The sequence below is a fragment of the Scylla paramamosain genome, unplaced genomic scaffold (assembly GCF_035594125.1).
Source record: "Scylla paramamosain isolate STU-SP2022 unplaced genomic scaffold, ASM3559412v1 Contig11, whole genome shotgun sequence".
Taxonomy (NCBI): domain Eukaryota; kingdom Metazoa; phylum Arthropoda; class Malacostraca; order Decapoda; family Portunidae; genus Scylla; species Scylla paramamosain.
The window spans coordinates 1,479,035-1,507,005 of NW_026973676.1; the positions used below are offsets into that span (position 1 = coordinate 1,479,035).

The 27,971-nt window shown below is 48.4% G+C and overlaps 1 protein-coding gene and 1 long non-coding RNA gene across 2 annotated transcripts; one reads left to right on the forward strand and one right to left on the reverse strand.

The window, feature by feature from the left end:
* Window positions 1-995: 995 nt before the first annotated feature.
* LOC135097065 (uncharacterized) lies at window positions 996-18,757 on the reverse strand. Its single transcript, XR_010265351.1, has 7 exons — window positions 18,566-18,757; window positions 17,285-17,401; window positions 12,723-12,922; window positions 11,442-11,558; window positions 6,868-7,067; window positions 5,587-5,703; window positions 996-1,184 (listed from the first exon to the last, which is right to left on the reverse strand). It is a non-coding gene; the product is annotated as an uncharacterized LOC135097065 (long non-coding RNA).
* Window positions 18,758-23,368: 4,611 nt separating this feature from the next.
* LOC135097046 (keratin-associated protein 10-4-like) lies at window positions 23,369-27,467 on the forward strand (the record flags this gene model as incomplete). Its single annotated transcript, XM_063998807.1, has 4 exons — window positions 23,369-23,579; window positions 25,922-26,059; window positions 26,243-26,863; window positions 27,066-27,467. Coding segments are annotated over exons 1-4 (1,372 nt in total), but the record flags the coding sequence as incomplete, so codon positions are not given.
* Between the last annotated feature and the right edge of the window lie 504 nt (window positions 27,468-27,971).

The following is a 27,971-nucleotide window of genomic DNA, read 5'->3' on the forward strand; positions in this document are numbered from 1 at the left end:
GTCAGTCAGTCAGTCAGTCTGCCAGTCAGTCAGCCATTCAACCAGCCAGCTAGCCATTCAACCAACTAGCCAATCAATCAGTCAGTCAGTCGGTCAGTCAGTCAGTCAGTCAGTCAGTCAGTCAGTCAGTCAGTCAGTCAGTCAGTCAGTCAGTCAGTCAGTCAGTCAGTCAGTCAGTCAGGTTAGGTTAGGTTAGGTTAGGTCAGGTTAGGTTAGGTTAGGTTAGGTTAGGTCAGGTTAGGTTAGGTTAGGTTAGGTTAGGTCAGGTCAGGTCAGGTTAGGTTAGGTTAGGTTAGGTTAGGTAAGGTTAGCTTAGGTTAGGCTAGGTTAAAAAAAAAAGATATTTTTTTTCAGGTGAGGGCCAGTTAGGTTGTTTTTGTGGTACAGATTTAAGGTACAGTGACACATGGTACAGTGGCTTATGGTGAAGGTAGACAAGGCCTTCCTGCACCATTAGCACCATAGAGTACAGTGCTGTGGTACTGTAGCACTGAAATATTAAGCAAACACAAAAAAAAAAAGATATTTTTTTTCAGGTGAGGGCCAGTTAGGTTGTTTTTGTGGTACAGTTTTAAGGTACAGTGACGCATGGTACAGTCGCTTATGGTGAAGGTAGACAAGGCCTTCCTGCACCATTAGCATCATAGGGTACAGTGATGTGGTATTGTAGCACTGAAATATTAAGAACACGAAAAAAAAACGATATATTTTTTTTTTAAGTGAGGGCCAGTTAGGTTAAGTTTTTGGGGTACAGTTTAAATGTACAGTGACGCATGGTATAGTGGCTTATGGTGCAGGTAGACAAGGCCTTCCTGCACCATTAGCACCACAGAGAGAGAGAGAGAGAGAGAGAGAGAGAGAGAGAGAGAGAGAGAGAGAGAGAGAGAGAGAGAGAGACTTAACCAAACCTAACTAACTGAATTAATATAAACCTAACCTGATGGAAAGAAATAAAGAAAAAATAAAAGCTGCAACCGGCCTTACCTTTCTTGAGAAGCGTCTTTTTTATGTTTTTACATATTTCCCTGGTGGCAGACGCTACTAGCCGCCCCCTGGCGACACCCCTCGCCACCTCACACATGTACAGACCGACTGCCGCTTTAAAAAGCAACAAATTCACTCCTATATCAAGTCTGACTGGTGCGTTTGTTTACATTTCTCTGGGTCTCGGTCTGGACTCAGGCCTGCAGGATGGGAGAATGTTAGAAAACGAGAGATTTTCAGGCAAAACTAATATAAGTTAATGTTGTGATACAAAACTACAACCACTAATAATAATATACCTCATGTTTTAATAATGCCAAGACAATACAAGATAAACATTAATGACTTACAATGAAAAACAAGATGGAGATAGACAAATTAGGAAAGAAATAGGTTTCTATAGAGTATTACTGTGTGTGTGTGTGTGTGTGTGTGTGTGTGTGTGTGTGTGTGTGTGTGTGTGTGTGTGTGTGTGTGTGTGTGTCACTAATTTCTATCTCTTTCTCTCTCTCCTGAGAACTATTTCATATTGCTGTACATCAACATGAAATATCACCACACAAGCCTCTCTCTCTTTCTCTGCACCTCACAACACAACACAACACTTTTTCACACTAATCAGTAAACAATACCAAAAGCTCCCCTTCTGCAGGCCTGACTCCTCCCTTTCATTCAGACCCTTTCTTTCCCTCTCTCTCAGCTTGCCCGCCTTCGTATCTGCGTCTATATTTACTCTTGATTCAAGTATACAACTCTACACCATACTGACCTATAGGTACAGTGCAAATAGCTTTTCTTCCTCCCTGTTTTTCCTGTCTCTCTGCCTGTCTGCCTCTTTCTCCCTCTCTACTGACTCATGGCTCAAAGATACAAGTCTAATTAAGCTTTGAACCTCTCTGTCTCTACAATATCATAAAACCTCAACACTCCAAACCAAACCAACCCTGCCAACACCTACCTGTCTCTCTGCCTCAGTCAGTCAGTCAGTCAGTCAGTCAGTCAGTCAGTCAGTCAGCCATTCAACCAGCCAGCTAGCCATTCAACCAACCAGCCAATCAATCAGTCACTCAGCTAGTCAGTCAGTCAGTCAGTCAGTCAGTCAGTCAGTCAGTCAGTCAGTCAGTCAGCCAGTCAGTCAGCCATTCAACCAGCCAGCTAGCCATTCAACCAACTAGCCAATCAATCAGTCACTCAGCTAGTCAGTCAGTCAGTCAGTCAGTCAGTCAGTCAGTCAGTCAGTCAGTCAGTCAGTCAGTCAGTCAGTCAGCCATTCAACCAGCCAGCTAGCCATTCAACCAACCAGCCAATCAATCAGTCACTCAGCTAGTCAGTCAGTCAGTCAGTCAGTCAGTCAGTCAGTCAGTCAGTCAGTCAGTCAGTCAGTCAGTCAGTCAGCCATTCAACCAGCCAGCTAGCCATTCAACCAACCAGCCAATCAATCAGTCACTCAGTTAGTCAGTCAGTCAGTCAGTCAGTCAGTCAGTCAGTCAGTCAGTCAGTCAGTCAGTCAGTTAGCCATTCAACCAGCCAGCTAGCCATTCAACCAACCAGCCAATAAATCAGTCACTCAGCTAGTCAGTCAGTCAGTCAGTCAGTCAGTCAGTCAGTCAGTCAGTCAGTCAGTCAGCCATTCAACCAGCCAGCTAGGCATTCAACCAACCAGCCAATCAATCAGTCACTCAGCTAGTCAGTCAGTCAGTCAGTCAGTCAGTCAGTCAGTCAGTCAGTCAGTCAGCCAGTCAGTCAGCCATTCAACCAGCCAGCTAGCCATTCAACCAACTAGCCAATCAATCAGTCAGTCAGTCAGTCAGTCAGTCAGTCAGTCAGTCAGTCAGTCAGTCAGCCATTCAACCAGCCAGCTAGCCATTCAACCAACCAGCCAATCAATCAGTCACTCAGCTAGTCAGTTAGTCAGTCAGTCAGTCAGTCAGTCAGTCAGTCAGTCAGTCAGTCAGTCAGTCAGTCAGTCAGTCAGTCAGCCATTCAACCAGCCAGCTAGCCATTCAACCAACCAGCCAATCAATCAGTCACTCAGTTAGTCAGTCAGTCAGTCAGTCAGTCAGTCAGTCAGTCAGTCAGTCAGTCAGTTAGCCATTCAACCAGCCAGCTAGTCATTCAACCAACCAGCCAATCAATCAGTCACTCAGCTAGTCAGTCAGTCAGTCAGTCAGTCAGTCAGTCAGTCAGTCAGTCAGTCAGTCAGTCAGTCAGCCATTCAACCAGCCAGCTAGGCATTCAACCAACCAGCCAATCAATCAGTCACTCAGCTAGTCAGTCAGTCAGTCAGTCAGTCAGTCAGTCAGTCAGTCAGTTAGTCAGTCAGTCAGCCAGTCAGTCAGCCATTCAACCAGCCAGCTAGCCATTCAACAAACTAGCTAATCAATCAGTCACTCAGCTAGTCAGTCAGTCAGTCAGTCAGTCAGTCAGTCAGTCAGTCAGTCAGCCATTCAACCAGCCAGCTAGCCATTCAACCAACCAGCCAATCAATCAGTCACTCAGCTAGTCAGTTAGTCAGTCAGTCAGTCAGTAAGTCAGTCAGTCAGTCAGTCAGTCAGCCATTCAACCAGCCAGCTAGCCATTCAACCAACCAGCCAATCAATCAGTCACTCAGTTAGTCAGTCAGTCAGTCAGTCAGTCAGTCAGTCAGTCAGTCAGTCAGTTAGCCATTCAACCAGCCAGCTAGCCATTCGACAAACCAGCCAATCAATCAGTCACTCAGCTAGTCAGTCAGTCAGTCAGTCAGTCAGTCAGTCAGTCAGTCAGTCAGTCAGTCAGTCAGTCAGTCAGTCAGTCAGCCATTCAACCAGCCAGCTAGGCATTCAACCAACCAGCCAATCAATCAGTCACTCAGCTAGTCAGTCAGTCAGTCAGTCAGTCAGTCAGTCAGTCAGTCAGTCAGCCATTCAACCAACCAGCTAGCCACCCAACTAGCTAACCAGCCAGTCAATCAGTCACTCAGCCAGCCAGTCAGTCAGTCAGTCAGTTAGTAAGCCAGCCAGCAAGCCAGCCAGCCAGCCAGTCAGTCAGTCAGTCAGTCAGTCAGTCACTCAGCCAGCGAGTCAGCCGGCCAGCCAGTCAGTTAGTTCTGTGGGCCTGTGTATGGTTCTGGTGGGCGTCTGTTTGGTTTGTGTTAGGTTCAGCTAGCCCTCTGTTTGGTCTGTGTTTGGTCTCTGGGCCATAGATGCAGCAAGACCGGTTCAAAATTCCAAGCACTGACGCACTGCACAGACTACCACCTCATGCCTGCTTGGTGTGAAAGAGTCTGCTGGGACAAATGACCTACACAGCAACTTGTATCAGTCCCCCAGATGTGTTCCTGGAAGCTCAGTGTTATGGATGCAGTGTGACATGCTGACTTAGGGAAGGCTGTCTGTCGTGGCTGCACCTTGCTGTGGCTAAGAAAAGGCTGTGTTTGTTTGAAGTGCTGTACTGGTCATGCTGGGAAGTGTACAGGTCACCATTAGTAGTAGAAATGTTGCACTAGAATGAAATTAGTTGGGAAATGTAATGCATAATTATTGGCAGGGAAAAGATGGTGACAGGGATGCTGGGACGTGCTTCACTGTACACCGTGGTGGCCGCCCCTTGGTGCTTGGCGGTACCTTATAGGGCATCAAGGGGCAGTTATTGTAGTCTCATCTTACAGCAAAACAAGTAAAAGAAAAAAAATAGTAATAATAATAATAATATAAAAATGTTTTTATCATTGTCTTGATGAGCACAAATCTTTCCCTGCCAATACATAAACAGCACATTTTTTCACTAAATTTCACCATTGTAGTACACATTTATACTAGTAATGATGACCTGTAGACTTTCCAGGCATGACAACACTTGAAACACAACCATTTTGTTAGCTACAGCATAGAGCAGCCACCAGACAGCCTTCCCCCACGTCAGCATGTCACACACTGAATCTGTCAGTCTGCTTTCAAGAACACATGAGGGACTAACAGGAGTTGCCATGTACTTAATTTCCTGCAGATTCTTTCACACCAAGGAGTAGCAAGTTGGAAGTCTGTGATTGTAACTATCCTGCTCAATTTCAGCTTCTATTCTAATCTCTACTTAATCTCCATATAGTTCCATTTTGGCCATAAGTCACTGTTTACTTAATCAATCCCTCCTAAGACACTGCACTTTTTTCAGATTATAGAGCTGATAGGTCTCGGTAGGGGGTTGACAGGCCTTGGTGAAGCTTGAGAGGGCCTTGGTGGGGGCTGACAGGGTTTGGTAGGGCTTGGCAGGGGTGACAGCAAAGGCTTCTGTTTAAAATCTCACATCTCAAGCCACCTCATTACTTGAGAGGTGACAAAGGGCTTGGCAGAGCTTGACAGGGATTGGTAGAGGTGACAGAGGCAGGCAGGAGTGACAGGGGATGACAAGGAACACCTCAAAATTAATGTACACGCATGTACAGACCGACTGCCCCTCTAAAAGTGCTTCAAACTTTCCTTGTTTTGTATAAGCTTGAGCACCTGGTACACTCACGGGCACACAGCACCCCCGGGCCGTCCCCCAACACCTTAGGGCCCGGGAAAGGGGGGTCCCAGGCCGGGATGGAAATAAATAAATAAAAATAAAAGCTGGAACCGGCCTTACCTTTCTTGAGGGCGTCTTCTTTATGTCTGTACATATTTCCATGGTGGCACACGCTACTAGCCGCCCCCTGGACACGCCCCTCGCCACCTCACGCATGTACAGACCGACTGCCCCTCTCTGAAAAGCAACAAATTCAGCCCTATATCAAGTCTGACTCGTGCCTGTTTACATTTCTCTGGGTCTCTGTCAGGGCTCAGGCGTGGAGAATGGGAGAATGATAGAAAACGAAAGATTTTCAGGGGAAACTAGTTATAAGTCTATTATAAAATACCGTGATACAACCACTAATAATGTCTTAATAATGCACTTTTTCCTAACAGTATACTGAGGTCGACAAACTGAAAGGCTTTGGAGTAGTCAACAAAGACTGATTTCACTAATGAATTGCTTGGTATGTCAGTCACTTTGAATCGTCTTTTTGCCTTGTGACTAATTCTTAATGTCTCGGTTAGGTTAGGTTAGGTTAGGTTAGGTTAGGTAAGGTTAGGTTAGGTTAGGTTAGGTTAGGTTAGGTTAGGTTAGGTCAGGTCAGGTTAGGTTAGGTTAGGTTAGGTTAGGTCAGGTTAGGTTAGGTTAGGTTAGGTTAGGTCAGGTCAGGTCAGGTTAGGTTAGGTTAGGTTAGGTAAGGTTAGGTTAGGTTAGGTTAGGTTAAAAAAAAAAAGATATTTTTTTTCAGGTGAGGGCCAGTTAGGTTGTTTTTGTGGTACAGATTTAAGGTACAGTGACACATGGTACAGTGGCTTATGGTGAAGGTAGACAAGGCCTTCCTGCACCATTAGCACCATAGAGTACAGTGCTGTGGTACTGTAGCACTGAAATATTAAGCAAACACAAAAAAAAAAAGATATTTTTTTTCAGGTGAGGGCCAGTTAGGTTGTTTTTGTGGTACAGTTTTAAGGTACAGTGACGCATGGTACAGTCGCTTATGGTGAAGGTAGACAAGGCCTTCCTGCACCATTAGCATCATAGGGTACAGTGATGTGGTATTGTAGCACTGAAATATTAAGAACACGAAAAAAAAACGATATATTTTTTTTTAAGTGAGGGCCAGTTAGGTTAAGTTTTTGGGGTACAGTTTAAATGTACAGTGACGCATGGTATAGTGGCTTATGGTGCAGGTAGACAAGGCCTTCCTGCACCATTAGCACCACAGAGAGAGAGAGAGAGAGAGAGAGAGAGAGAGAGAGAGAGAGACTTAACCAAACCTAACTAACTGAATTAATATAAACCTAACCTGATGGAAAGAAATAAAGAAAAAATAAAAGCTGCAACCGGTCTTACCTTTCTTGAGAAGCGTCTTTTTTATGTTTTTACATATTTCCCTGGTGGCAGACGCTACTAGCCGCCCCCTGGCGACACCCCTCGCCACCTCACACATGTACAGACCGACTGCCGCTTTAAAAAGCAACAAATTCACTCCTATATCAAGTCTGACTGGTGCGTTTGTTTACATTTCTCTGGGTCTCGGTCTGGACTCAGGCCTGCAGGATGGGAGAATGTTAGAAAACGAGAGATTTTCAGGCAAAACTAATATAAGTTAATGTTGTGATACAAAACTACAACCACTAATAATAATATACCTCATGTTTTAATAATGCCAAGACAATACAAGATAAACATTAATGACTTACAATGAAAAACAAGATGGAGATAGACAAATTAGGAAAGAAATAGGTTTCTATAGAGTATTACTGTGTGTGTGTGTGTGTGTGTGTGTGTGTGTGTGTGTGTGTCACTAATTTCTATCTCTTTCTCTCTCTCCTGAGAACTATTTCATATTGCTGTACATCAACATGAAATATCACCACACAAGCCTCTCTCTCTTTCTCTGCACCTCACAACACAACACAACACTTTTTCACACTAATCAGTAAACAATACCAAAAGCTCCCCTTCTGCAGGCCTGACTCCTCCCTTTCATTCAGACCCTTTCTTTCCCTCTCTCTCAGCTTGCCCGCCTTCGTATCTGCGTCTATATTTACTCTTGATTCAAGTATACAACTCTACACCATACTGACCTATAGGTACAGTGCAAATAGCTTTTCTTCCTCCCTGTTTTTCCTGTCTCTCTGCCTGTCTGCCTCTTTCTCCCTCTCTACTGACTCATGGCTCAAAGATACAAGTCTAATTAAGCTTTGAACCTCTCTGTCTCTACAATATCATAAAACCTCAACACTCCAAACCAAACCAACCCTGCCAACACCTACCTGTCTCTCTGCCTCAGTCAGTCAGTCAGTCAGTCAGTCAGTCAGTCAGTCAGTCAGCCATTCAACCAGCCAGCTAGCCATTCAACCAACCAGCCAATCAATCAGTCACTCAGCTAGTCAGTCAGTCAGTCAGTCAGTCAGTCAGTCAGTCAGTCAGTCAGCCAGTCAGTCAGCCATTCAACCAGCCAGCTAGCCATTCAACCAACTAGCCAATCAATCAGTCACTCAGCTAGTCAGTCAGTCAGTCAGTCAGTCAGTCAGTCAGTCAGTCAGTCAGTCAGTCAGTCAGTCAGCCATTCAACCAGCCAGCTAGCCATTCAACCAACCAGCCAATCAATCAGTCACTCAGCTAGTCAGTCAGTCAGTCAGTCAGTCAGTCAGTCAGTCAGTCAGTCAGTCAGTCAGTCAGTCAGTCAGTCAGTCAGCCATTCAACCAGCCAGCTAGCCATTCAACCAACCAGCCAATCAATCAGTCACTCAGTTAGTCAGTCAGTCAGTCAGTCAGTCAGTCAGTCAGTCAGTCAGTCAGTCAGTCAGTCAGTTAGCCATTCAACCAGCCAGCTAGCCATTCAACCAACCAGCCAATAAATCAGTCACTCAGCTAGTCAGTCAGTCAGTCAGTCAGTCAGTCAGTCAGTCAGTCAGTCAGTCAGTCAGCCATTCAACCAGCCAGCTAGGCATTCAACCAACCAGCCAATCAATCAGTCACTCAGCTAGTCAGTCAGTCAGTCAGTCAGTCAGTCAGTCAGTCAGTCAGTCAGTCAGCCAGTCAGTCAGCCATTCAACCAGCCAGCTAGCCATTCAACCAACTAGCCAATCAATCAGTCAGTCAGTCAGTCAGTCAGTCAGTCAGTCAGTCAGTCAGTCAGTCAGTCAGTCAGTCAGTCAGCCATTCAACCAGCCAGCTAGCCATTCAACCAACCAGCCAATCAATCAGTCACTCAGCTAGTCAGTTAGTCAGTCAGTCAGTCAGTCAGTCAGTCAGTCAGTCAGTCAGTCAGTCAGTCAGTCAGTCAGTCAGTCAGCCATTCAACCAGCCAGCTAGCCATTCAACCAACCAGCCAATCAATCAGTCACTCAGTTAGTCAGTCAGTCAGTCAGTCAGTCAGTCAGTCAGTCAGTCAGTCAGTCAGTTAGCCATTCAACCAGCCAGCTAGTCATTCAACCAACCAGCCAATCAATCAGTCACTCAGCTAGTCAGTCAGTCAGTCAGTCAGTCAGTCAGTCAGTCAGTCAGTCAGTCAGTCAGTCAGTCAGCCATTCAACCAGCCAGCTAGGCATTCAACCAACCAGCCAATCAATCAGTCACTCAGCTAGTCAGTCAGTCAGTCAGTCAGTCAGTCAGTCAGTCAGTCAGTTAGTCAGTCAGTCAGCCAGTCAGTCAGCCATTCAACCAGCCAGCTAGCCATTCAACAAACTAGCTAATCAATCAGTCACTCAGCTAGTCAGTCAGTCAGTCAGTCAGTCAGTCAGTCAGTCAGTCAGTCAGCCATTCAACCAGCCAGCTAGCCATTCAACCAACCAGCCAATCAATCAGTCACTCAGCTAGTCAGTTAGTCAGTCAGTCAGTCAGTAAGTCAGTCAGTCAGTCAGTCAGTCAGCCATTCAACCAGCCAGCTAGCCATTCAACCAACCAGCCAATCAATCAGTCACTCAGTTAGTCAGTCAGTGAGTCAGTCAGTCAGTCAGTCAGTCAGTCAGTCAGTTAGCCATTCAACCAGCCAGCTAGCCATTCGACAAACCAGCCAATCAATCAGTCACTCAGCTAGTCAGTCAGTCAGTCAGTCAGTCAGTCAGTCATTCAGTCAGTCAGTCAGTCAGTCAGTCAGTCAGTCAGTCAGCCATTCAACCAGCCAGCTAGGCATTCAACCAACCAGCCAATCAATCAGTCACTCAGCTAGTCAGTCAGTCAGTCAGTCAGTCAGTCAGTCAGTCAGTCAGTCAGCCATTCAACCAACCAGCTAGCCACCCAACTAGCTAACCAGCCAGTCAATCAGTCACTCAGCCAGCCAGTCAGTCAGTCAGTCAGTTAGTAAGCCAGCCAGCAAGCCAGCCAGCCAGCCAGTCAGTCAGTCAGTCAGTCAGTCAGTCACTCAGCCAGCGAGTCAGCCGGCCAGCCAGTCAGTTAGTTCTGTGGGCCTGTGTATGGTTCTGGTGGGCGTCTGTTTGGTTTGTGTTAGGTTCAGCTAGCCCTCTGTTTGGTCTGTGTTTGGTCTCTGGGCCATAGATGCAGCAAGACCGGTTCAAAATTCCAAGCACTGACGCACTGCACAGACTACCACCTCATGCCTGCTTGGTGTGAAAGAGTCTGCTGGGACAAATGACCTACACAGCAACTTGTATCAGTCCCCCAGATGTGTTCCTGGAAGCTCAGTGTTATGGATGCAGTGTGACATGCTGACTTAGGGAAGGCTGTCTGTCGTGGCTGCACCTTGCTGTGGCTAAGAAAAGGCTGTGTTTGTTTGAAGTGCTGTACTGGTCATGCTGGGAAGTGTACAGGTCACCATTAGTAGTAGAAATGTTGCACTAGAATGAAATTAGTTGGGAAATGTAATGCATAATTATTGGCAGGGAAAAGATGGTGACAGGGATGCTGGGACGTGCTTCACTGTACACCGTGGTGGCCGCCCCTTGGTGCTTGGCGGTACCTTATAGGGCATCAAGGGGCAGTTATTGTAGTCTCATCTTACAGCAAAACAAGTAAAAGAAAAAAAATAGTAATAATAATAATAATATAAAAATGTTTTTATCATTGTCTTGATGAGCACAAATCTTTCCCTGCCAATACATAAACAGCACATTTTTTCACTAAATTTCACCATTGTAGTACACATTTATACTAGTAATGATGACCTGTAGACTTTCCAGGCATGACAACACTTGAAACACAACCATTTTGTTAGCTACAGCATAGAGCAGCCACCAGACAGCCTTCCCCCACGTCAGCATGTCACACACTGAATCTGTCAGTCTGCTTTCAAGAACACATGAGGGACTAACAGGAGTTGCCATGTACTTAATTTCCTGCAGATTCTTTCACACCAAGGAGTAGCAAGTTGGAAGTCTGTGATTGTAACTATCCTGCTCAATTTCAGCTTCTATTCTAATCTCTACTTAATCTCCATATAGTTCCATTTTGGCCATAAGTCACTGTTTACTTAATCAATCCCTCCTAAGACACTGCACTTTTTTCAGATTATAGAGCTGATAGGTCTCGGTAGGGGGTTGACAGGCCTTGGTGAAGCTTGAGAGGGCCTTGGTGGGGGCTGACAGGGTTTGGTAGGGCTTGGCAGGGGTGACAGCAAAGGCTTCTGTTTAAAATCTCACATCTCAAGCCACCTCATTACTTGAGAGGTGACAAAGGGCTTGGCAGAGCTTGACAGGGATTGGTAGAGGTGACAGAGGCAGGCAGGAGTGACAGGGGATGACAAGGAACACCTCAAAATTAATGTACACGCATGTACAGACCGACTGCCCCTCTAAAAGTGCTTCAAACTTTCCTTGTTTTGTATAAGCTTGAGCACCTGGTACACTCACGGGCACACAGCACCCCCGGGCCGTCCCCCAACACCTTAGGGCCCGGGAAAGGGGGGTCCCAGGCCGGGATGGAAATAAATAAATAAAAATAAAAGCTGGAACCGGCCTTACCTTTCTTGAGGGCGTCTTCTTTATGTCTGTACATATTTCCATGGTGGCACACGCTACTAGCCGCCCCCTGGACACGCCCCTCGCCACCTCACGCATGTACAGACCGACTGCCCCTCTCTGAAAAGCAACAAATTCAGCCCTATATCAAGTCTGACTCGTGCCTGTTTACATTTCTCTGGGTCTCTGTCAGGGCTCAGGCGTGGAGAATGGGAGAATGATAGAAAACGAAAGATTTTCAGGGGAAACTAGTTATAAGTCTATTATAAAATACCGTGATACAACCACTAATAATGTCTTAATAATGCACTTTTTCCTAACAGTATACTGAGGTCGACAAACTGAAAGGCTTTGGAGTAGTCAACAAAGACTGATTTCACTAATGAATTGCTTGGTATGTCAGTCACTTTGAATCGTCTTTTTGCCTTGTGACTAATTCTTAATGTCTCGGTTAGGTTAGGTTAGGTTAGGTTAGGTTAGGTAAGGTTAGGTTAGGTTAGGTTAGGTTAGGTTAGGTTAGGTCAGGTCAGGTTAGGTTAGGTTAGGTTAGGTTAGGTCAGGTTAGGTTAGGTTAGGTTAGGTTAGGTTAGGTCAGGTCAGGTCAGGTTAGGTTAGGTTAGGTTAGGTAAGGTTAGGTTAGGTTAGGTTAGGTTAAAAAAAAAAAGATATTTTTTTTCAGGTGAGGGCCAGTTAGGTTGTTTTTGTGGTACAGATTTAAGGTACAGTGACACATGGTACAGTGGCTTATGGTGAAGGTAGACAAGGCCTTCCTGCACCATTAGCACCATAGAGTACAGTGCTGTGGTACTGTAGCACTGAAATATTAAGCAAACACAAAAAAAAAAAGATATTTTTTTTCAGGTGAGGGCCAGTTAGGTTGTTTTTGTGGTACAGTTTTAAGGTACAGTGACGCATGGTACAGTCGCTTATGGTGAAGGTAGACAAGGCCTTCCTGCACCATTAGCATCATAGGGTACAGTGATGTGGTATTGTAGCACTGAAATATTAAGAACACGAAAAAAAAACGATATATTTTTTTTTAAGTGAGGGCCAGTTAGGTTAAGTTTTTGGGGTACAGTTTAAATGTACAGTGACGCATGGTATAGTGGCTTATGGTGCAGGTAGACAAGGCCTTCCTGCACCATTAGCACCACAGAGAGAGAGAGAGAGAGAGAGAGAGAGAGAGAGAGAGAGAGACTTAACCAAACCTAACTAACTGAATTAATATAAACCTAACCTGATGGAAAGAAATAAAGAAAAAATAAAAGCTGCAACCGGTCTTACCTTTCTTGAGAAGCGTCTTTTTTATGTTTTTACATATTTCCCTGGTGGCAGACGCTACTAGCCGCCCCCTGGCGACACCCCTCGCCACCTCACACATGTACAGACCGACTGCCGCTTTAAAAAGCAACAAATTCACTCCTATATCAAGTCTGACTGGTGCGTTTGTTTACATTTCTCTGGGTCTCGGTCTGGACTCAGGCCTGCAGGATGGGAGAATGTTAGAAAACGAGAGATTTTCAGGCAAAACTAATATAAGTTAATGTTGTGATACAAAACTACAACCACTAATAATAATATACCTCATGTTTTAATAATGCCAAGACAATACAAGATAAACATTAATGACTTACAATGAAAAACAAGATGGAGATAGACAAATTAGGAAAGAAATAGGTTTCTATAGAGTATTACTGTGTGTGTGTGTGTGTGTGTGTGTGTGTGTGTGTGTGTGTCACTAATTTCTATCTCTTTCTCTCTCTCCTGAGAACTATTTCATATTGCTGTACATCAACATGAAATATCACCACACAAGCCTCTCTCTCTTTCTCTGCACCTCACAACACAACACAACACTTTTTCACACTAATCAGTAAACAATACCAAAAGCTCCCCTTCTGCAGGCCTGACTCCTCCCTTTCATTCAGACCCTTTCTTTCCCTCTCTCTCAGCTTGCCCGCCTTCGTATCTGCGTCTATATTTACTCTTGATTCAAGTATACAACTCTACACCATACTGACCTATAGGTACAGTGCAAATAGCTTTTCTTCCTCCCTGTTTTTCCTGTCTCTCTGCCTGTCTGCCTCTTTCTCCCTCTCTACTGACTCATGGCTCAAAGATACAAGTCTAATTAAGCTTTGAACCTCTCTGTCTCTACAATATCATAAAACCTCAACACTCCAAACCAAACCAACCCTGCCAACACCTACCTGTCTCTCTGCCTCAGTCAGTCAGTCAGTCAGTCAGTCAGTCAGTCAGTCAGTCAGCCATTCAACCAGCCAGCTAGCCATTCAACCAACCAGCCAATCAATCAGTCACTCAGCTAGTCAGTCAGTCAGTCAGTCAGTCAGTCAGTCAGTCAGTCAGTCAGCCAGTCAGTCAGCCATTCAACCAGCCAGCTAGCCATTCAACCAACTAGCCAATCAATCAGTCACTCAGCTAGTCAGTCAGTCAGTCAGTCAGTCAGTCAGTCAGTCAGTCAGTCAGTCAGTCAGTCAGTCAGCCATTCAACCAGCCAGCTAGCCATTCAACCAACCAGCCAATCAATCAGTCACTCAGCTAGTCAGTCAGTCAGTCAGTCAGTCAGTCAGTCAGTCAGTCAGTCAGTCAGTCAGTCAGTCAGTCAGTCAGTCAGCCATTCAACCAGCCAGCTAGCCATTCAACCAACCAGCCAATCAATCAGTCACTCAGTTAGTCAGTCAGTCAGTCAGTCAGTCAGTCAGTCAGTCAGTCAGTCAGTCAGTCAGTCAGTTAGCCATTCAACCAGCCAGCTAGCCATTCAACCAACCAGCCAATAAATCAGTCACTCAGCTAGTCAGTCAGTCAGTCAGTCAGTCAGTCAGTCAGTCAGTCAGTCAGTCAGTCAGCCATTCAACCAGCCAGCTAGGCATTCAACCAACCAGCCAATCAATCAGTCACTCAGCTAGTCAGTCAGTCAGTCAGTCAGTCAGTCAGTCAGTCAGTCAGTCAGTCAGCCAGTCAGTCAGCCATTCAACCAGCCAGCTAGCCATTCAACCAACTAGCCAATCAATCAGTCAGTCAGTCAGTCAGTCAGTCAGTCAGTCAGTCAGTCAGTCAGTCAGTCAGTCAGTCAGTCAGCCATTCAACCAGCCAGCTAGCCATTCAACCAACCAGCCAATCAATCAGTCACTCAGCTAGTCAGTTAGTCAGTCAGTCAGTCAGTCAGTCAGTCAGTCAGTCAGTCAGTCAGTCAGTCAGTCAGCCATTCAACCAGCCAGCTAGCCATTCAACCAACCAGCCAATCAATCAGTCACTCAGTTAGTCAGTCAGTCAGTCAGTCAGTCAGTCAGTCAGTCAGTCAGTCAGTCAGTTAGCCATTCAACCAGCCAGCTAGTCATTCAACCAACCAGCCAATCAATCAGTCACTCAGCTAGTCAGTCAGTCAGTCAGTCAGTCAGTCAGTCAGTCAGTCAGTCAGTCAGTCAGTCAGTCAGCCATTCAACCAGCCAGCTAGGCATTCAACCAACCAGCCAATCAATCAGTCACTCAGCTAGTCAGTCAGTCAGTCAGTCAGTCAGTCAGTCAGTCAGTCAGTTAGTCAGTCAGTCAGCCAGTCAGTCAGCCATTCAACCAGCCAGCTAGCCATTCAACAAACTAGCTAATCAATCAGTCACTCAGCTAGTCAGTCAGTCAGTCAGTCAGTCAGTCAGTCAGTCAGTCAGTCAGCCATTCAACCAGCCAGCTAGCCATTCAACCAACCAGCCAATCAATCAGTCACTCAGCTAGTCAGTTAGTCAGTCAGTCAGTCAGTAAGTCAGTCAGTCAGTCAGTCAGTCAGCCATTCAACCAGCCAGCTAGCCATTCAACCAACCAGCCAATCAATCAGTCACTCAGTTAGTCAGTCAGTGAGTCAGTCAGTCAGTCAGTCAGTCAGTCAGTCAGTTAGCCATTCAACCAGCCAGCTAGCCATTCGACAAACCAGCCAATCAATCAGTCACTCAGCTAGTCAGTCAGTCAGTCAGTCAGTCAGTCAGTCATTCAGTCAGTCAGTCAGTCAGTCAGTCAGTCAGTCAGTCAGCCATTCAACCAGCCAGCTAGGCATTCAACCAACCAGCCAATCAATCAGTCACTCAGCTAGTCAGTCAGTCAGTCAGTCAGTCAGTCAGTCAGTCAGTCAGTCAGCCATTCAACCAACCAGCTAGCCACCCAACTAGCTAACCAGCCAGTCAATCAGTCACTCAGCCAGCCAGTCAGTCAGTCAGTCAGTTAGTAAGCCAGCCAGCAAGCCAGCCAGCCAGCCAGTCAGTCAGTCAGTCAGTCAGTCAGTCACTCAGCCAGCGAGTCAGCCGGCCAGCCAGTCAGTTAGTTCTGTGGGCCTGTGTATGGTTCTGGTGGGCGTCTGTTTGGTTTGTGTTAGGTTCAGCTAGCCCTCTGTTTGGTCTGTGTTTGGTCTCTGGGCCATAGATGCAGCAAGACCGGTTCAAAATTCCAAGCACTGACGCACTGCACAGACTACCACCTCATGCCTGCTTGGTGTGAAAGAGTCTGCTGGGACAAATGACCTACACAGCAACTTGTATCAGTCCCCCAGATGTGTTCCTGGAAGCTCAGTGTTATGGATGCAGTGTGACATGCTGACTTAGGGAAGGCTGTCTGTCGTGGCTGCACCTTGCTGTGGCTAAGAAAAGGCTGTGTTTGTTTGAAGTGCTGTACTGGTCATGCTGGGAAGTGTACAGGTCACCATTAGTAGTAGAAATGTTGCACTAGAATGAAATTAGTTGGGAAATGTAATGCATAATTATTGGCAGGGAAAAGATGGTGACAGGGATGCTGGGACGTGCTTCACTGTACACCGTGGTGGCCGCCCCTTGGTGCTTGGCGGTACCTTATAGGGCATCAAGGGGCAGTTATTGTAGTCTCATCTTACAGCAAAACAAGTAAAAGAAAAAAAATAGTAATAATAATAATAATATAAAAATGTTTTTATCATTGTCTTGATGAGCACAAATCTTTCCCTGCCAATACATAAACAGCACATTTTTTCACTAAATTTCACCATTGTAGTACACATTTATACTAGTAATGATGACCTGTAGACTTTCCAGGCATGACAACACTTGAAACACAACCATTTTGTTAGCTACAGCATAGAGCAGCCACCAGACAGCCTTCCCCCACGTCAGCATGTCACACACTGAATCTGTCAGTCTGCTTTCAAGAACACATGAGGGACTAACAGGAGTTGCCATGTACTTAATTTCCTGCAGATTCTTTCACACCAAGGAGTAGCAAGTTGGAAGTCTGTGATTGTAACTATCCTGCTCAATTTCAGCTTCTATTCTAATCTCTACTTAATCTCCATATAGTTCCATTTTGGCCATAAGTCACTGTTTACTTAATCAATCCCTCCTAAGACACTGCACTTTTTTCAGATTATAGAGCTGATAGGTCTCGGTAGGGGGTTGACAGGCCTTGGTGAAGCTTGAGAGGGCCTTGGTGGGGGCTGACAGGGTTTGGTAGGGCTTGGCAGGGGTGACAGCAAAGGCTTCTGTTTAAAATCTCACATCTCAAGTCACCTCATTACTTGAGAGGTGACAAAGGGCTTGGCAGAGCTTGACAGGGATTGGTAGAGGTGACAGAGGCAGGCAGGAGTGACAGGGGATGACAAGGAACACCTCAAAATTAATGTACACGCATGTACAGACCGACTGCCCCTCTAAAAGTGCTTCAAACTTTCCTTGTTTTGTATAAGCTTGAGCACCTGGTACACTCACGGGCACACAGCACCCCCGGGCCGTCCCCCAACACCTTAGGGCCCGGGAAAGGGGGGTCCTAGGCCGGGATGGAAATAAATAAATAAAAATAAAAGCTGGAACCGGCCTTACCTTTCTTGAGGGCGTCTTCTTTATGTCTGTACATATTTCCATGGTGGCACACGCTACTAGCCGCCCCCTGGACACGCCCCTCGCCACCTCACGCATGTACAGACCGACTGCCCCTCTCTGAAAAGCAACAAATTCAGCCCTATATCAAGTCTGACTCGTGCCTGTTTACATTTCTCTGGGTCTCTGTCAGGGCTCAGGCGTGGAGAATGGGAGAATGATAGAAAACGAAAGATTTTCAGGGGAAACTAGTTATAAGTCTATTATAAAATACCGTGATACAACCACTAATAATGTCTTAATAATGCACTTTTTCCTAACAGTATACTGAGGTTGACAAACTGAAAGGCTTTGGAGTAGTCAACAAAGACTGATTTCACTAATGAATTGCTTGGTATGTCAGTCACTTTGAATCGTCTTTTTGCCTTGTGACTAATTCTTAATGTCTCGGTTAGGTTAGGTTAGGTTAGGTTAGGTTAGGTAAGGTTAGGTTAGGTTAGGTTAGGTTAGGTTAGGTTAGGTCAGGTCAGGTTAGGTTAGGTTAGGTTAGGTTAGGTCAGGTTAGGTTAGGTTAGGTTAGGTTAGGTTAGGTCAGGTCAGGTCAGGTTAGGTTAGGTTAGGTTAGGTGAGGTTAGGTTAGGTTAGGTTAGGTTAAAAAAAAAAAGATATTTTTTTTCAGGTGAGGGCCAGTTAGGTTGTTTTTGTGGTACAGATTTAAGGTACAGTGACACATGGTACAGTGGCTTATGGTGAAGGTAGACAAGGCCTTCCTGCACCATTAGCACCATAGAGTACAGTGCTGTGGTACTGTAGCACTGAAATATTAAGCAAACACAAAAAAAAAAAGATATTTTTTTTCAGGTGAGGGCCAGTTAGGTTGTTTTTGTGGTACAGTTTTAAGGTACAGTGACGCATGGTACAGTCGCTTATGGTGAAGGTAGACAAGGCCTTCCTGCACCATTAGCATCATAGGGTACAGTGATGTGGTATTGTAGCACTGAAATATTAAGAACACGAAAAAAAAACGATATATTTTTTTTTAAGTGAGGGCCAGTTAGGTTAAGTTTTTGGGGTACAGTTTAAATGTACAGTGACGCATGGTATAGTGGCTTATGGTGCAGGTAGACAAGGCCTTCCTGCACCATTAGCACCACAGAGAGAGAGAGAGAGAGAGAGAGAGAGAGAGAGAGAGAGAGACTTAACCAAACCTAACTAACTGAATTAATATAAACCTAACCTGATGGAAAGAAATAAAGAAAAAATAAAAGCTGCAACCGGTCTTACCTTTCTTGAGAAGCGTCTTTTTTATGTTTTTACATATTTCCCTGGTGGCAGACGCTACTAGCCGCCCCCTGGCGACACCCCTCGCCACCTCACACATGTACAGACCGACTGCCGCTTTAAAAAGCAACAAATTCACTCCTATATCAAGTCTGACTGGTGCGTTTGTTTACATTTCTCTGGGTCTCGGTCTGGACTCAGGCCTGCAGGATGGGAGAATGTTAGAAAACGAGAGATTTTCAGGCAAAACTAATATAAGTTAATGTTGTGATACAAAACTACAACCACTAATAATAATATACCTCATGTTTTAATAATGCCAAGACAATACAAGATAAACATTAATGACTTACAATGAAAAACAAGATGGAGATAGACAAATTAGGAAAGAAATAGGTTTCTATAGAGTATTACTGTGTGTGTGTGTGTGTGTGTGTGTGTGTGTGTGTGTGTGTCACTAATTTCTATCTCTTTCTCTCTCTCCTGAGAACTATTTCATATTGCTGTACATCAACATGAAATATCACCACACAAGCCTCTCTCTCTTTCTCTGCACCTCACAACACAACACAACACTTTTTCACACTAATCAGTAAACAATACCAAAAGCTCCCCTTCTGCAGGCCTGACTCCTCCCTTTCATTCAGACCCTTTCTTTCCCTCTCTCTCAGCTTGCCCGCCTTCGTATCTGCGTCTATATTTACTCTTGATTCAAGTATACAACTCTACACCATACTGACCTATAGGTACAGTGCAAATAGCTTTTCTTCCTCCCTGTTTTTCCTGTCTCTCTGCCTGTCTGCCTCTTTCTCCCTCTCTACTGACTCATGGCTCAAAGATACAAGTCTAATTAAGCTTTGAACCTCTCTGTCTCTACAATATCATAAAACCTCAACACTCCAAACCAAACCAACCCTGCCAACACCTACCTGTCTCTCTGCCTCAGTCAGTCAGTCAGTCAGTCAGTCAGTCAGTCAGTCAGTCAGCCATTCAACCAGCCAGCTAGCCATTCAACCAACCAGCCAATCAATCAGTCACTCAGCTAGTCAGTCAGTCAGTCAGTCAGTCAGTCAGTCAGTCAGTCAGTCAGCCAGTCAGTCAGCCATTCAACCAGCCAGCTAGCCATTCAACCAACTAGCCAATCAATCAGTCACTCAGCTAGTCAGTCAGTCAGTCAGTCAGTCAGTCAGTCAGTCAGTCAGTCAGTCAGTCAGTCAGTCAGCCATTCAACCAGCCAGCTAGCCATTCAACCAACCAGCCAATCAATCAGTCACTCAGCTAGTCAGTCAGTCAGTCAGTCAGTCAGTCAGTCAGTCAGTCAGTCAGTCAGTCAGTCAGTCAGTCAGTCAGTCAGCCATTCAACCAGCCAGCTAGCCATTCAACCAACCAGCCAATCAATCAGTCACTCAGTTAGTCAGTCAGTCAGTCAGTCAGTCAGTCAGTCAGTCAGTCAGTCAGTCAGTCAGTCAGTTAGCCATTCAACCAGCCAGCTAGCCATTCAACCAACCAGCCAATAAATCAGTCACTCAGCTAGTCAGTCAGTCAGTCAGTCAGTCAGTCAGTCAGTCAGTCAGTCAGTCAGTCAGCCATTCAACCAGCCAGCTAGGCATTCAACCAACCAGCCAATCAATCAGTCACTCAGCTAGTCAGTCAGTCAGTCAGTCAGTCAGTCAGTCAGTCAGTCAGTCAGTCAGCCAGTCAGTCAGCCATTCAACCAGCCAGCTAGCCATTCAACCAACTAGCCAATCAATCAGTCAGTCAGTCAGTCAGTCAGTCAGTCAGTCAGTCAGTCAGTCAGTCAGTCAGTCAGTCAGTCAGCCATTCAACCAGCCAGCTAGCCATTCAACCAACCAGCCAATCAATCAGTCACTCAGCTAGTCAGTTAGTCAGTCAGTCAGTCAGTCAGTCAGTCAGTCAGTCAGTCAGTCAGTCAGTCAGTCAGTCAGTCAGTCAGCCATTCAACCAGCCAGCTAGCCATTCAACCAACCAGCCAATCAATCAGTCACTCAGTTAGTCAGTCAGTCAGTCAGTCAGTCAGTCAGTCAGCCATTCAACCAACCAGCTAGCCACCCAACTAGCTAACCAGCCAGCCAATCAGTCACTCAGCCAGCCAGTCAGTCAGTCAGTCAGCTAGTAAGCCAGCCAGCAAGCCAGCCAGCCAGCCAGTCAGTCAGTCAGTCAGTCAGTCACTCAGCCAGCGAGTCAGCCGGCCAGCCAGTCAGTTAGTTCTTGTGGGCCTGTGTATGGTTCTGGTGGGCGTCTGTTTGGTTTGTGTTAGGTTCAGCTAGCCCTCTGTTTGGTCTGTGTTTGGTCTCTGGGCCATAGATGCAGCAAGACCGGTTCAAAATTCCAAGCACTGACGCACTGCACAGACTACCACCTCATGCCTGCTTGGTGTGAAAGAGTCTGCTGGGACAAAATGACCTACACAGCAACTTCTGTATCAGTCCCCCAGATGTGTTCCTGAAGTCCTGTACAGTGTGGATGCAGTGTGACATGCTGACTTAGGAAGTTGCTGTCTGTCGTGGCTGCACCTTGCCTTGCTGTGGCTAAGAAAAGGCTGTGTTTGTTTGAAGTGCTGTACTGGTCATGCTGGGAAGTGTACAGGTCACCACAGTAGTAGAAATGCTGTGCACTAGAATGAAATTAGTTGGGAAATGTAATGCATAATTATTGGCAGGGAAAAAGATGGTGACAGGGATGCTGGGACGTGCTTCACTGTGCACCGTGGTGGCTGCCCCTTGGTGCTTGGCGGTACCTTATAGGGCATCAAGGGGCAGTTATTGTAGTCTCATCTTACAGCAAAACAAGTAAAAGAAAAAAAAAATAGAAAAAAATAGTAATAATAATAATAATATAAAAATTTTTTTATCATTGTCTTGATGAGCACAAATCTTTCCCTGCCAATACATAAACAGCACAGTAATATTTTTTCACTAAATTTCACCATTGTAGTACACATTTATACTAGTAATGATGACCTGTAGACTTTCCAGGCATGACAACACTTGAAACACAACCATTTTGTTAGCTACAGCATAGAGCAGCCACCAGACAGCCTTCCCCCACGTCAGCATGTCACACACTGAATCTGTCAGTCTGCTTTCAAGAACACATGAGGGACTAACAGGAGTTGCCATGTACTTAATTTCCTGCAGATTCTTTCACACCAAGGAGTAGCAAGTTGAAGTCTGTGATTGTAACTATCCTGCTCAATTTCAGCTGTATTTTCATTCTAATCTCTACTTAATCTCCATATAGTTCCATTTTGGCCATAAGTCACTGTTTACTACTAATCAATCCTCCCTAAGACACTGCACTTTTTTCAGATTATAGAGCTGATAGGTCTCGGTAGGGGCCAGTGGTGGCTTGGCTTGAGAGGGCCTTTGGTGGGGCTGACAGGCCAGGCTTGGTAGGCTTTGGCAGGGGTGACAGCAAAGGCTTCTGTTTAAAATCTCACATCTCAAGCCACCTCATTACTTGAGAGGTGACAAAGGGCTTGGCAGAGCTTGACAGGGATTGGTAGAGGTGACAGAGGCAGGCAGGAGTGACAGGGGATGACAAGGAACACCTCAAAATTAATGTACACGTACATGTACAGACCGACTGCCCCTCTAAAAATGCTTCAAAACTTTCCTTGTTTTGTATAAGCTTGAGCACCTGGTACACTCACGGGCAGGCACAGCACCCCCGGGCCGTCCCCCTAACACCTCAGGACTCGGGAAAGGGGGGGGTCCCAGGCCGGGATGGAATAATAAATAAATAAAAAATAAAAGCTGGAACCGGCCTTACCTTTCTTCTTGAGGGCGTCTTCTTTATGTCTGTACATATTTCCACGGTGGCACACACGCTACTAGCCGCCCCCTGGACACGCCTCTCGCCACCTCACGCATGTACAGACCGACTTGCCTCTCTTCTGAAAAGCAACAAATTCAGCCCTATATCAAGTCTGACTCGTGCCTGTTTACATTTCTCTGGGTCTCTGTCAGGGCTCTGGCGTGTAGAATGAAAGAATGATAGAAAACGAAAGATTTTCAGGGGAAACTAGTTATAAGTCTATTATAAACAATACCGTGGATACAACCACTAATAATGTCTTAATAATGCACTTTTTCCTAACAGTATACTGAGGTCGACAAACTGAAAGGCTTTGGAGTAGTCAACAAAGTCTGATTTCACTAATTAATTGCTTGGTATGTCAGTCACTTTGAATCGCCTCTTTTTGCCTTGTGACTAATTTTAATGTCTCGGTTAGGTTAGGATGGGTTAGGTTAGGGTTAGGTTAGGTTAGGTTAGGGTTAGGTTAGGTCAGGTCAGGTTAGGTTAGGTTAGGTTAGGTTAGGTTAGGTCAGGGTTAGGGTTAGGTTAGGTTAGGGGGTCAGGTCAGGTCAGGTTAGGGTTAGGTTAGGTTAGGTTAGGTAAGGTTAGGTTAGGTTAGGCCAGGTAAAAAGTCAGGCAGAGGCCAGGCCAGGCCAGCCAGAGGCCAGGACACAGTGGCTTGCCAGGCTAGTGCTGGCTTTGCTGTGCTGTGCGTGCTGTACAGTGCTGTGGTGCTGTGCCACTGTGCTCGTGCCATTTTTTTCAGGTGAGGCCAGTTAGGTTGTGCTGTGCTGTACAGTCTGCTTTGTGCTGTACAGTGCACAGGCTGTGCTTATGTGCAGGGGTAGACAAGGCCTTCCTGCACCATTAGCTGCTGTGCTGTGCTGTGCTGTGCTGTAGCACTGAAATATTAAGCTGGTCAGGTGAGCTGGCCAGTTAGGTGCTGTGCTGTGCTTGGGGTACGCTGTGCTGTGCTGTGCTGTGCGCATGTGCTGTGCTGTGCTGTGCTGTGCTGTGCTGTGCAGACCAAGGCTGTCCTGTGCTGTAGCTGTGCCAGGCCAGGCCAGTGCCTGTGCTGTGCTGTGCTGTGCTGTGCCAGGCGCCAGGCCAGGCGGGCCAGCTGCCAGCCAGGCTGTGCACTGTGCCAAGGGCCAGGCCAGGGGTTCTGTGCTGATGGAAGTGCTGTGCCAGCTGTGCTGTAACCGGCCTTAGGCTGTGCTTCTTGAGGCTGTGCTTTTTTATGTCTGTACATATTTCCCTGGCTGTGCTGTGACGCTACTAGCCGTGTGCTGTGCTGTGCTTCTGCTGTGCTGTGCATGTGCTGTGCTGTGCTGTGCTGGAGCAACAAATTCACCCTATATCAAGTGCTGTGCTGTGCTGTGCTTGCTGTGCCTGTGCTGTGCTGTGCTGTGCTGTGCTCAGGCTGTGCTGTGCTGTGAGAATGCTGTGCTGTGCTGTGCTGTGCTGTGCTGTGCTAAGTGCTGTGCTGTGCTGTGCTGCAACCACTAATGTGCTGGTGCTGTGCTGTGCTGTGCTGTGCTGTGCTGTGCTGTGCTGTGCTTCTGCGCTGTGCTGTGCTGTGCTAGCCAGCTGTGCTGTGCATGTGCTGTGCTAGATGGAGATGTACAGCATGACTGCTGAAAAGGCCAGGTTGTGCTGTGCTTGGTGCTGTCGTCTGTGCTGTGCTGTGCTGTGCTGTGCTGTGCTAATTTCTTGGGTCTGTGCTGTGCTGTGCTGTGCTGTGCTGTGCTGTGCTGTGCTGTGCTGTGCTGTGCTGTGCTGCTGTGCTGTGCTGCAGGTTAGGTGCTGTGCTGTTAGTTACCATGCTGTGCTGTGCTGTGTTAGGCTGTGCTGTGCTGTGCTGTGCTGTGCTGTGCTGTGCTGTGCTGTGCTGTGCTGTGCTGTGCTGTGCTGTGCTGTGCTGTGCTGTGCTGTGCTGTGCTAGCCAGGCCTATAGGCCAGGCTGTGCTGTGCTGTGCTGTGTGTGCTGTGCTGTGCTGTGCTGTGCTGTGCTGTGCTGTGCCAGGCCATGTGTGCCAGGCCAGGCCAGGCCAGGCCTGTGCTTTGTGCTAGGCCTCTGCTGTGCTGTGCTACCAGGCCAGGCAACAGGCCAGCCAGGCCAGGCCAGGCCAGGCCAGGCCAGGCCAGGTGGCCAGGCCAGGCCAGGCCAGGCCAGGCCAGGCTGTGCTGTGCTGTAGCCAGCCAGGCTGTGCCAGGCCAACCAGCCGCCGCTGTGCTGTGCTGTGCTGTGCTGTGCCTGTGCTGTGCTGTGCTGTGCTGTGCCAGGCCAGGCCAGTCCAGCCAGGCCAGCCAGCTGTGCCCTGTGCCAGGCCAGGCCAGGCCAGCCCTGTGCTGTGCTGTGCTGTGCTGTGCCAGGCCAGGCCAGGCTGTGCTGTGCTGTGCTGTGCTGTGCTGTGCTGGTGCTGTGCTGTGCTGTGCTGTGCTGTGCTGTGCTGTGCTGTGCTGTGCTGTGCTGTGCTGTGCTGTGCTGTGCTGTGCTGTGCTGTGCTGTGCTGTGCTGTGCCAGGCTGTGCTGTGCTGTGCTGTGCTGAGTGCTGTGCTGTGCTGTGCTATAACCAGCCACTGTGCTGTGCTGTGCAACCAGTGCTGTGCTGTGCTGTGCTGTGCTGTGCTGTGCTGTGCTGTCCCTGTGCTGTGCTGCGCTGTGCTGTGCTGTGCTGTGCTGTGGCCAGTGTGCTGTGCTGTGCTGTGCTGTGCTGTGCTGTAAGAAGCCAGCCAGGCTGTGCTGTGCTGTGCTGTGCTGTGCTGTGCTGTCAGTGCTGTGCTGTCAGTGCTGTGCAGTCAGTGCCAGGCCATGTGCTGTCCAGCTGTGCTGTGCTGTGCTGTGCTGTGCTGTCACTCAGCTGTGCTGTGCTGTGCTGTGCTGTGCTGTGCTGTGCTGTGCTGTGCTGTCAGTCAGCCAGTCAGTCAGCCATTCAACCAGCCAGTTAGCTGTGCTGTGCAATCAGTCAGCTGTGTCAGTCAGTCTGTGCTGTCAGTGTGCTGTGCTGTGTCAGTGTGCCATGTGCTGTGCTGTGCTGTGCTGTGCCAGCCAATGCTGTGCTGTGCTGTGCTGTCAGTCAGTGCTGTCAGTCCAGTCAGTCAGTCAGTCAGTCAGTCAGCCAGTCAGTCAGCCATTCAACCAGCCAGCTAGCTGTGCCATGTCGCTGTGCTGTGCTGTGCTGTCAGTCAGTCTGTGCCAGGCCAGTCTGTCAGCAGTTGTGCTGTGCTGTCTGCCAGTTGTGTTTGTGTTGTGCTGTTGTGCTGTGCTGTGCTGTGCTGTGCTGTGCTGTGCTGTGCTGTGCTGTGCTGTGCTGTGCTGTGCTGTGCTGTGCTGTGCTGTGCTGTGCCAGTGCTGTGCTGTGCTGTGCTGTGCTGTGCTGTGCTGTGCTGTGCTGTGCTGTGCTTGTGCTGTGCTGTGCTGTGCTGTGCTGTGCTGTGCTGTGCTGTGCTGTGCTGTGCTGTGCTGTGCTGTGCTGTGCTGTGCTGTGCTGTGCCAGGTTGCGCTGTGCTGTGCTGTGCTGTGCTGTGCTGTGCCAGTGCCAGTGCCAGTGCCAGGTGTCTGTGCAGTGCCAGTGCTGTGCTGTGCCAGTGCCAGTGCTGTGCCAGCCAGTGCCAGTGCTGTGCTGTGCCAGTGCCAGTGCTGTGCTGTGCCAGTGCTGTGCAGTGCCAGTGCCAGTGCTGTGCCAGTGCCAGTGCTGTGGCTGTGCTGTGCTGTGCTGTGCTGTGCTGTGCTGTGCCAGTGCTGTGCTGTGCTGTGCCAGTGCCAGCCAGTGCCAGTGCCAGTGCCAGTGCCAGTGCCAGTGCCAGTGCCAGTCAGCCAGTGCTGTGCTGTGCTGTGCTGTGCCAGTGCTGTGCCAGTGCCAGTGCCAGTGCCAGTGCTGTGCCAGTGCCAGTGCTGTGTGCCAGTGCCAGTGCTGTGCTGTGCCAGTGCCAGGCCAGTTGTGCCAGTGCTGTGCTGTGCTGTGCTGTGCTGTGCTGTGCTGTGTGCTGTGCTGTGCTGTGCCAGTGCCAGGCCAGTGCCAGGCCAGGCCAGTGCCAGTCAGCTGTGCCAGTGCCAGTGCCAGTGCCAGGCCAGTGCTGTGCCAGGCCAGGCCAGCCAGTGCCAGCCAGGCCAGTGCCAGGCCAGTGCCAGTGCCAGTGCCAGTGCCAGTGCCAGTGCCAGTGCCAGTCAGCCAGTGCCAGTGCCAGTGCCAGGCCAGGCGGTGCCAGGCCAGTGCCAGGCCAGTGCCAGTGCCAGGCCAGGCCAGGCCAGGTGCCAGTGCCAGGCCAGTGCCAGGCCAGTGCCAGGCCAGCTGTGCTGTGCTAGTGCTGTGCTGTGCTGTGCTGTGCCAGTGCTGTGCCAGGCCAGTGCCAGTGCCAGGCCAGTGCCAGTGCTGTGCCAGTGCTGTGCCAGGCCAGTGCCAGGCCAGGCCAGGCCAGTGGGTGCCAGGCCAGTGCCAGGCCAGTGCCAGTGCCAGGCCAGTGCCAGGCCAGTGCCAGGTTAGTGCTGTGCTGTGCCAGTGCCAGGCTGTGCCAGGCCAGGCCAGGCCAGGCCAGGCCAGGCCAGGCCAGGCCAGGCCAGGTGTTGTGTTGTGTTGTGTTGTGTTGTGCTGTGCTGTGCTGTGCTGTGCTGTGCTGTGCTGTGCCAGTGCCAGTGCTGTGCCAGTGCTGTGCTGTGCTGTGCTGTGCTGTGCTGTGCCAGTGCCAGTGCTGTGCCAGTGCCAGTGCCAGTGCCAGTGCCAGTGCCAGTGCCAGTGCCAGTGCCAGTGCCAGTGCTGTGCTGTCAGCTGTGCCAGTGCCAGTGCCAGTGCCAGTGCCAGTGCTGTGCCAGGCCAGTGCCAGTGCCAGTGCTGTGCTGTGCTGTGCCAGTGCCAGTGCCAGTGCCAGGCTGTGCCAGTGCTGTGCCAGTGCCAGTGCCAGTGCCAGTGCTGTGCCAGTGCCAGTGCCAGTGCCAGTGCTGTGCCAGTGCCAGTGCTGTGCCAGTGCTGTGCTGTGCTGTGCTGTGCTGTGCTGTGCCAGTGCCCAGCCAGTGCCAAGTGCTGTGCCAGTGCCAGTGCCAGTGCTGTGCCAGTGCCAGTGCTGTGCCAGTGCCAGTGCCAGTGCTGTGCTGTGCTGTGCTGTGCTGTGCTGTGCTGTGCTGTGCTGTGCTGTGCTGTGCTGTGCTGTGCTGTGCTGTGCTGTGCTGTGCTGTGCTGTGCTGTGCTGTGCTGTGCTGTGCTGTGCTGTGCTGTGCTGTGCTGTGCTGTGCTGTGCTGTGCTGTGCTGTGCTGTGCTGTGCTGTGCTGTGCTGTGCTGTGCTGTGCTGTGCTGTGCTGTGCTGTGCTGTGCTGTGCTGTGCTGTGCTGTGCTGTGCTGTGCTGTGCTGTGCTGTGCTGTGCTGTGCTGTGCTGTGCTGTGCTGTGCTGTGCTGTGCTGTGCTGTGCTGTGCTTGTGTTGTGCTGTGCTGTGCTGTGCTGTGCTTGTCAGTTGTCAGTTGTGCTGTGTTGTGCTGTGCTGTGCTGTGCTGTGCTGTGCTGTGCTGTGCTGTGTTGTGCTGTGCTGTGCTGTGCTGTGCTGTGTTGTGTTGTGCTGTGCTGTGCTGTGCTGTGCTGTGCTGTGCTGTGTTGTG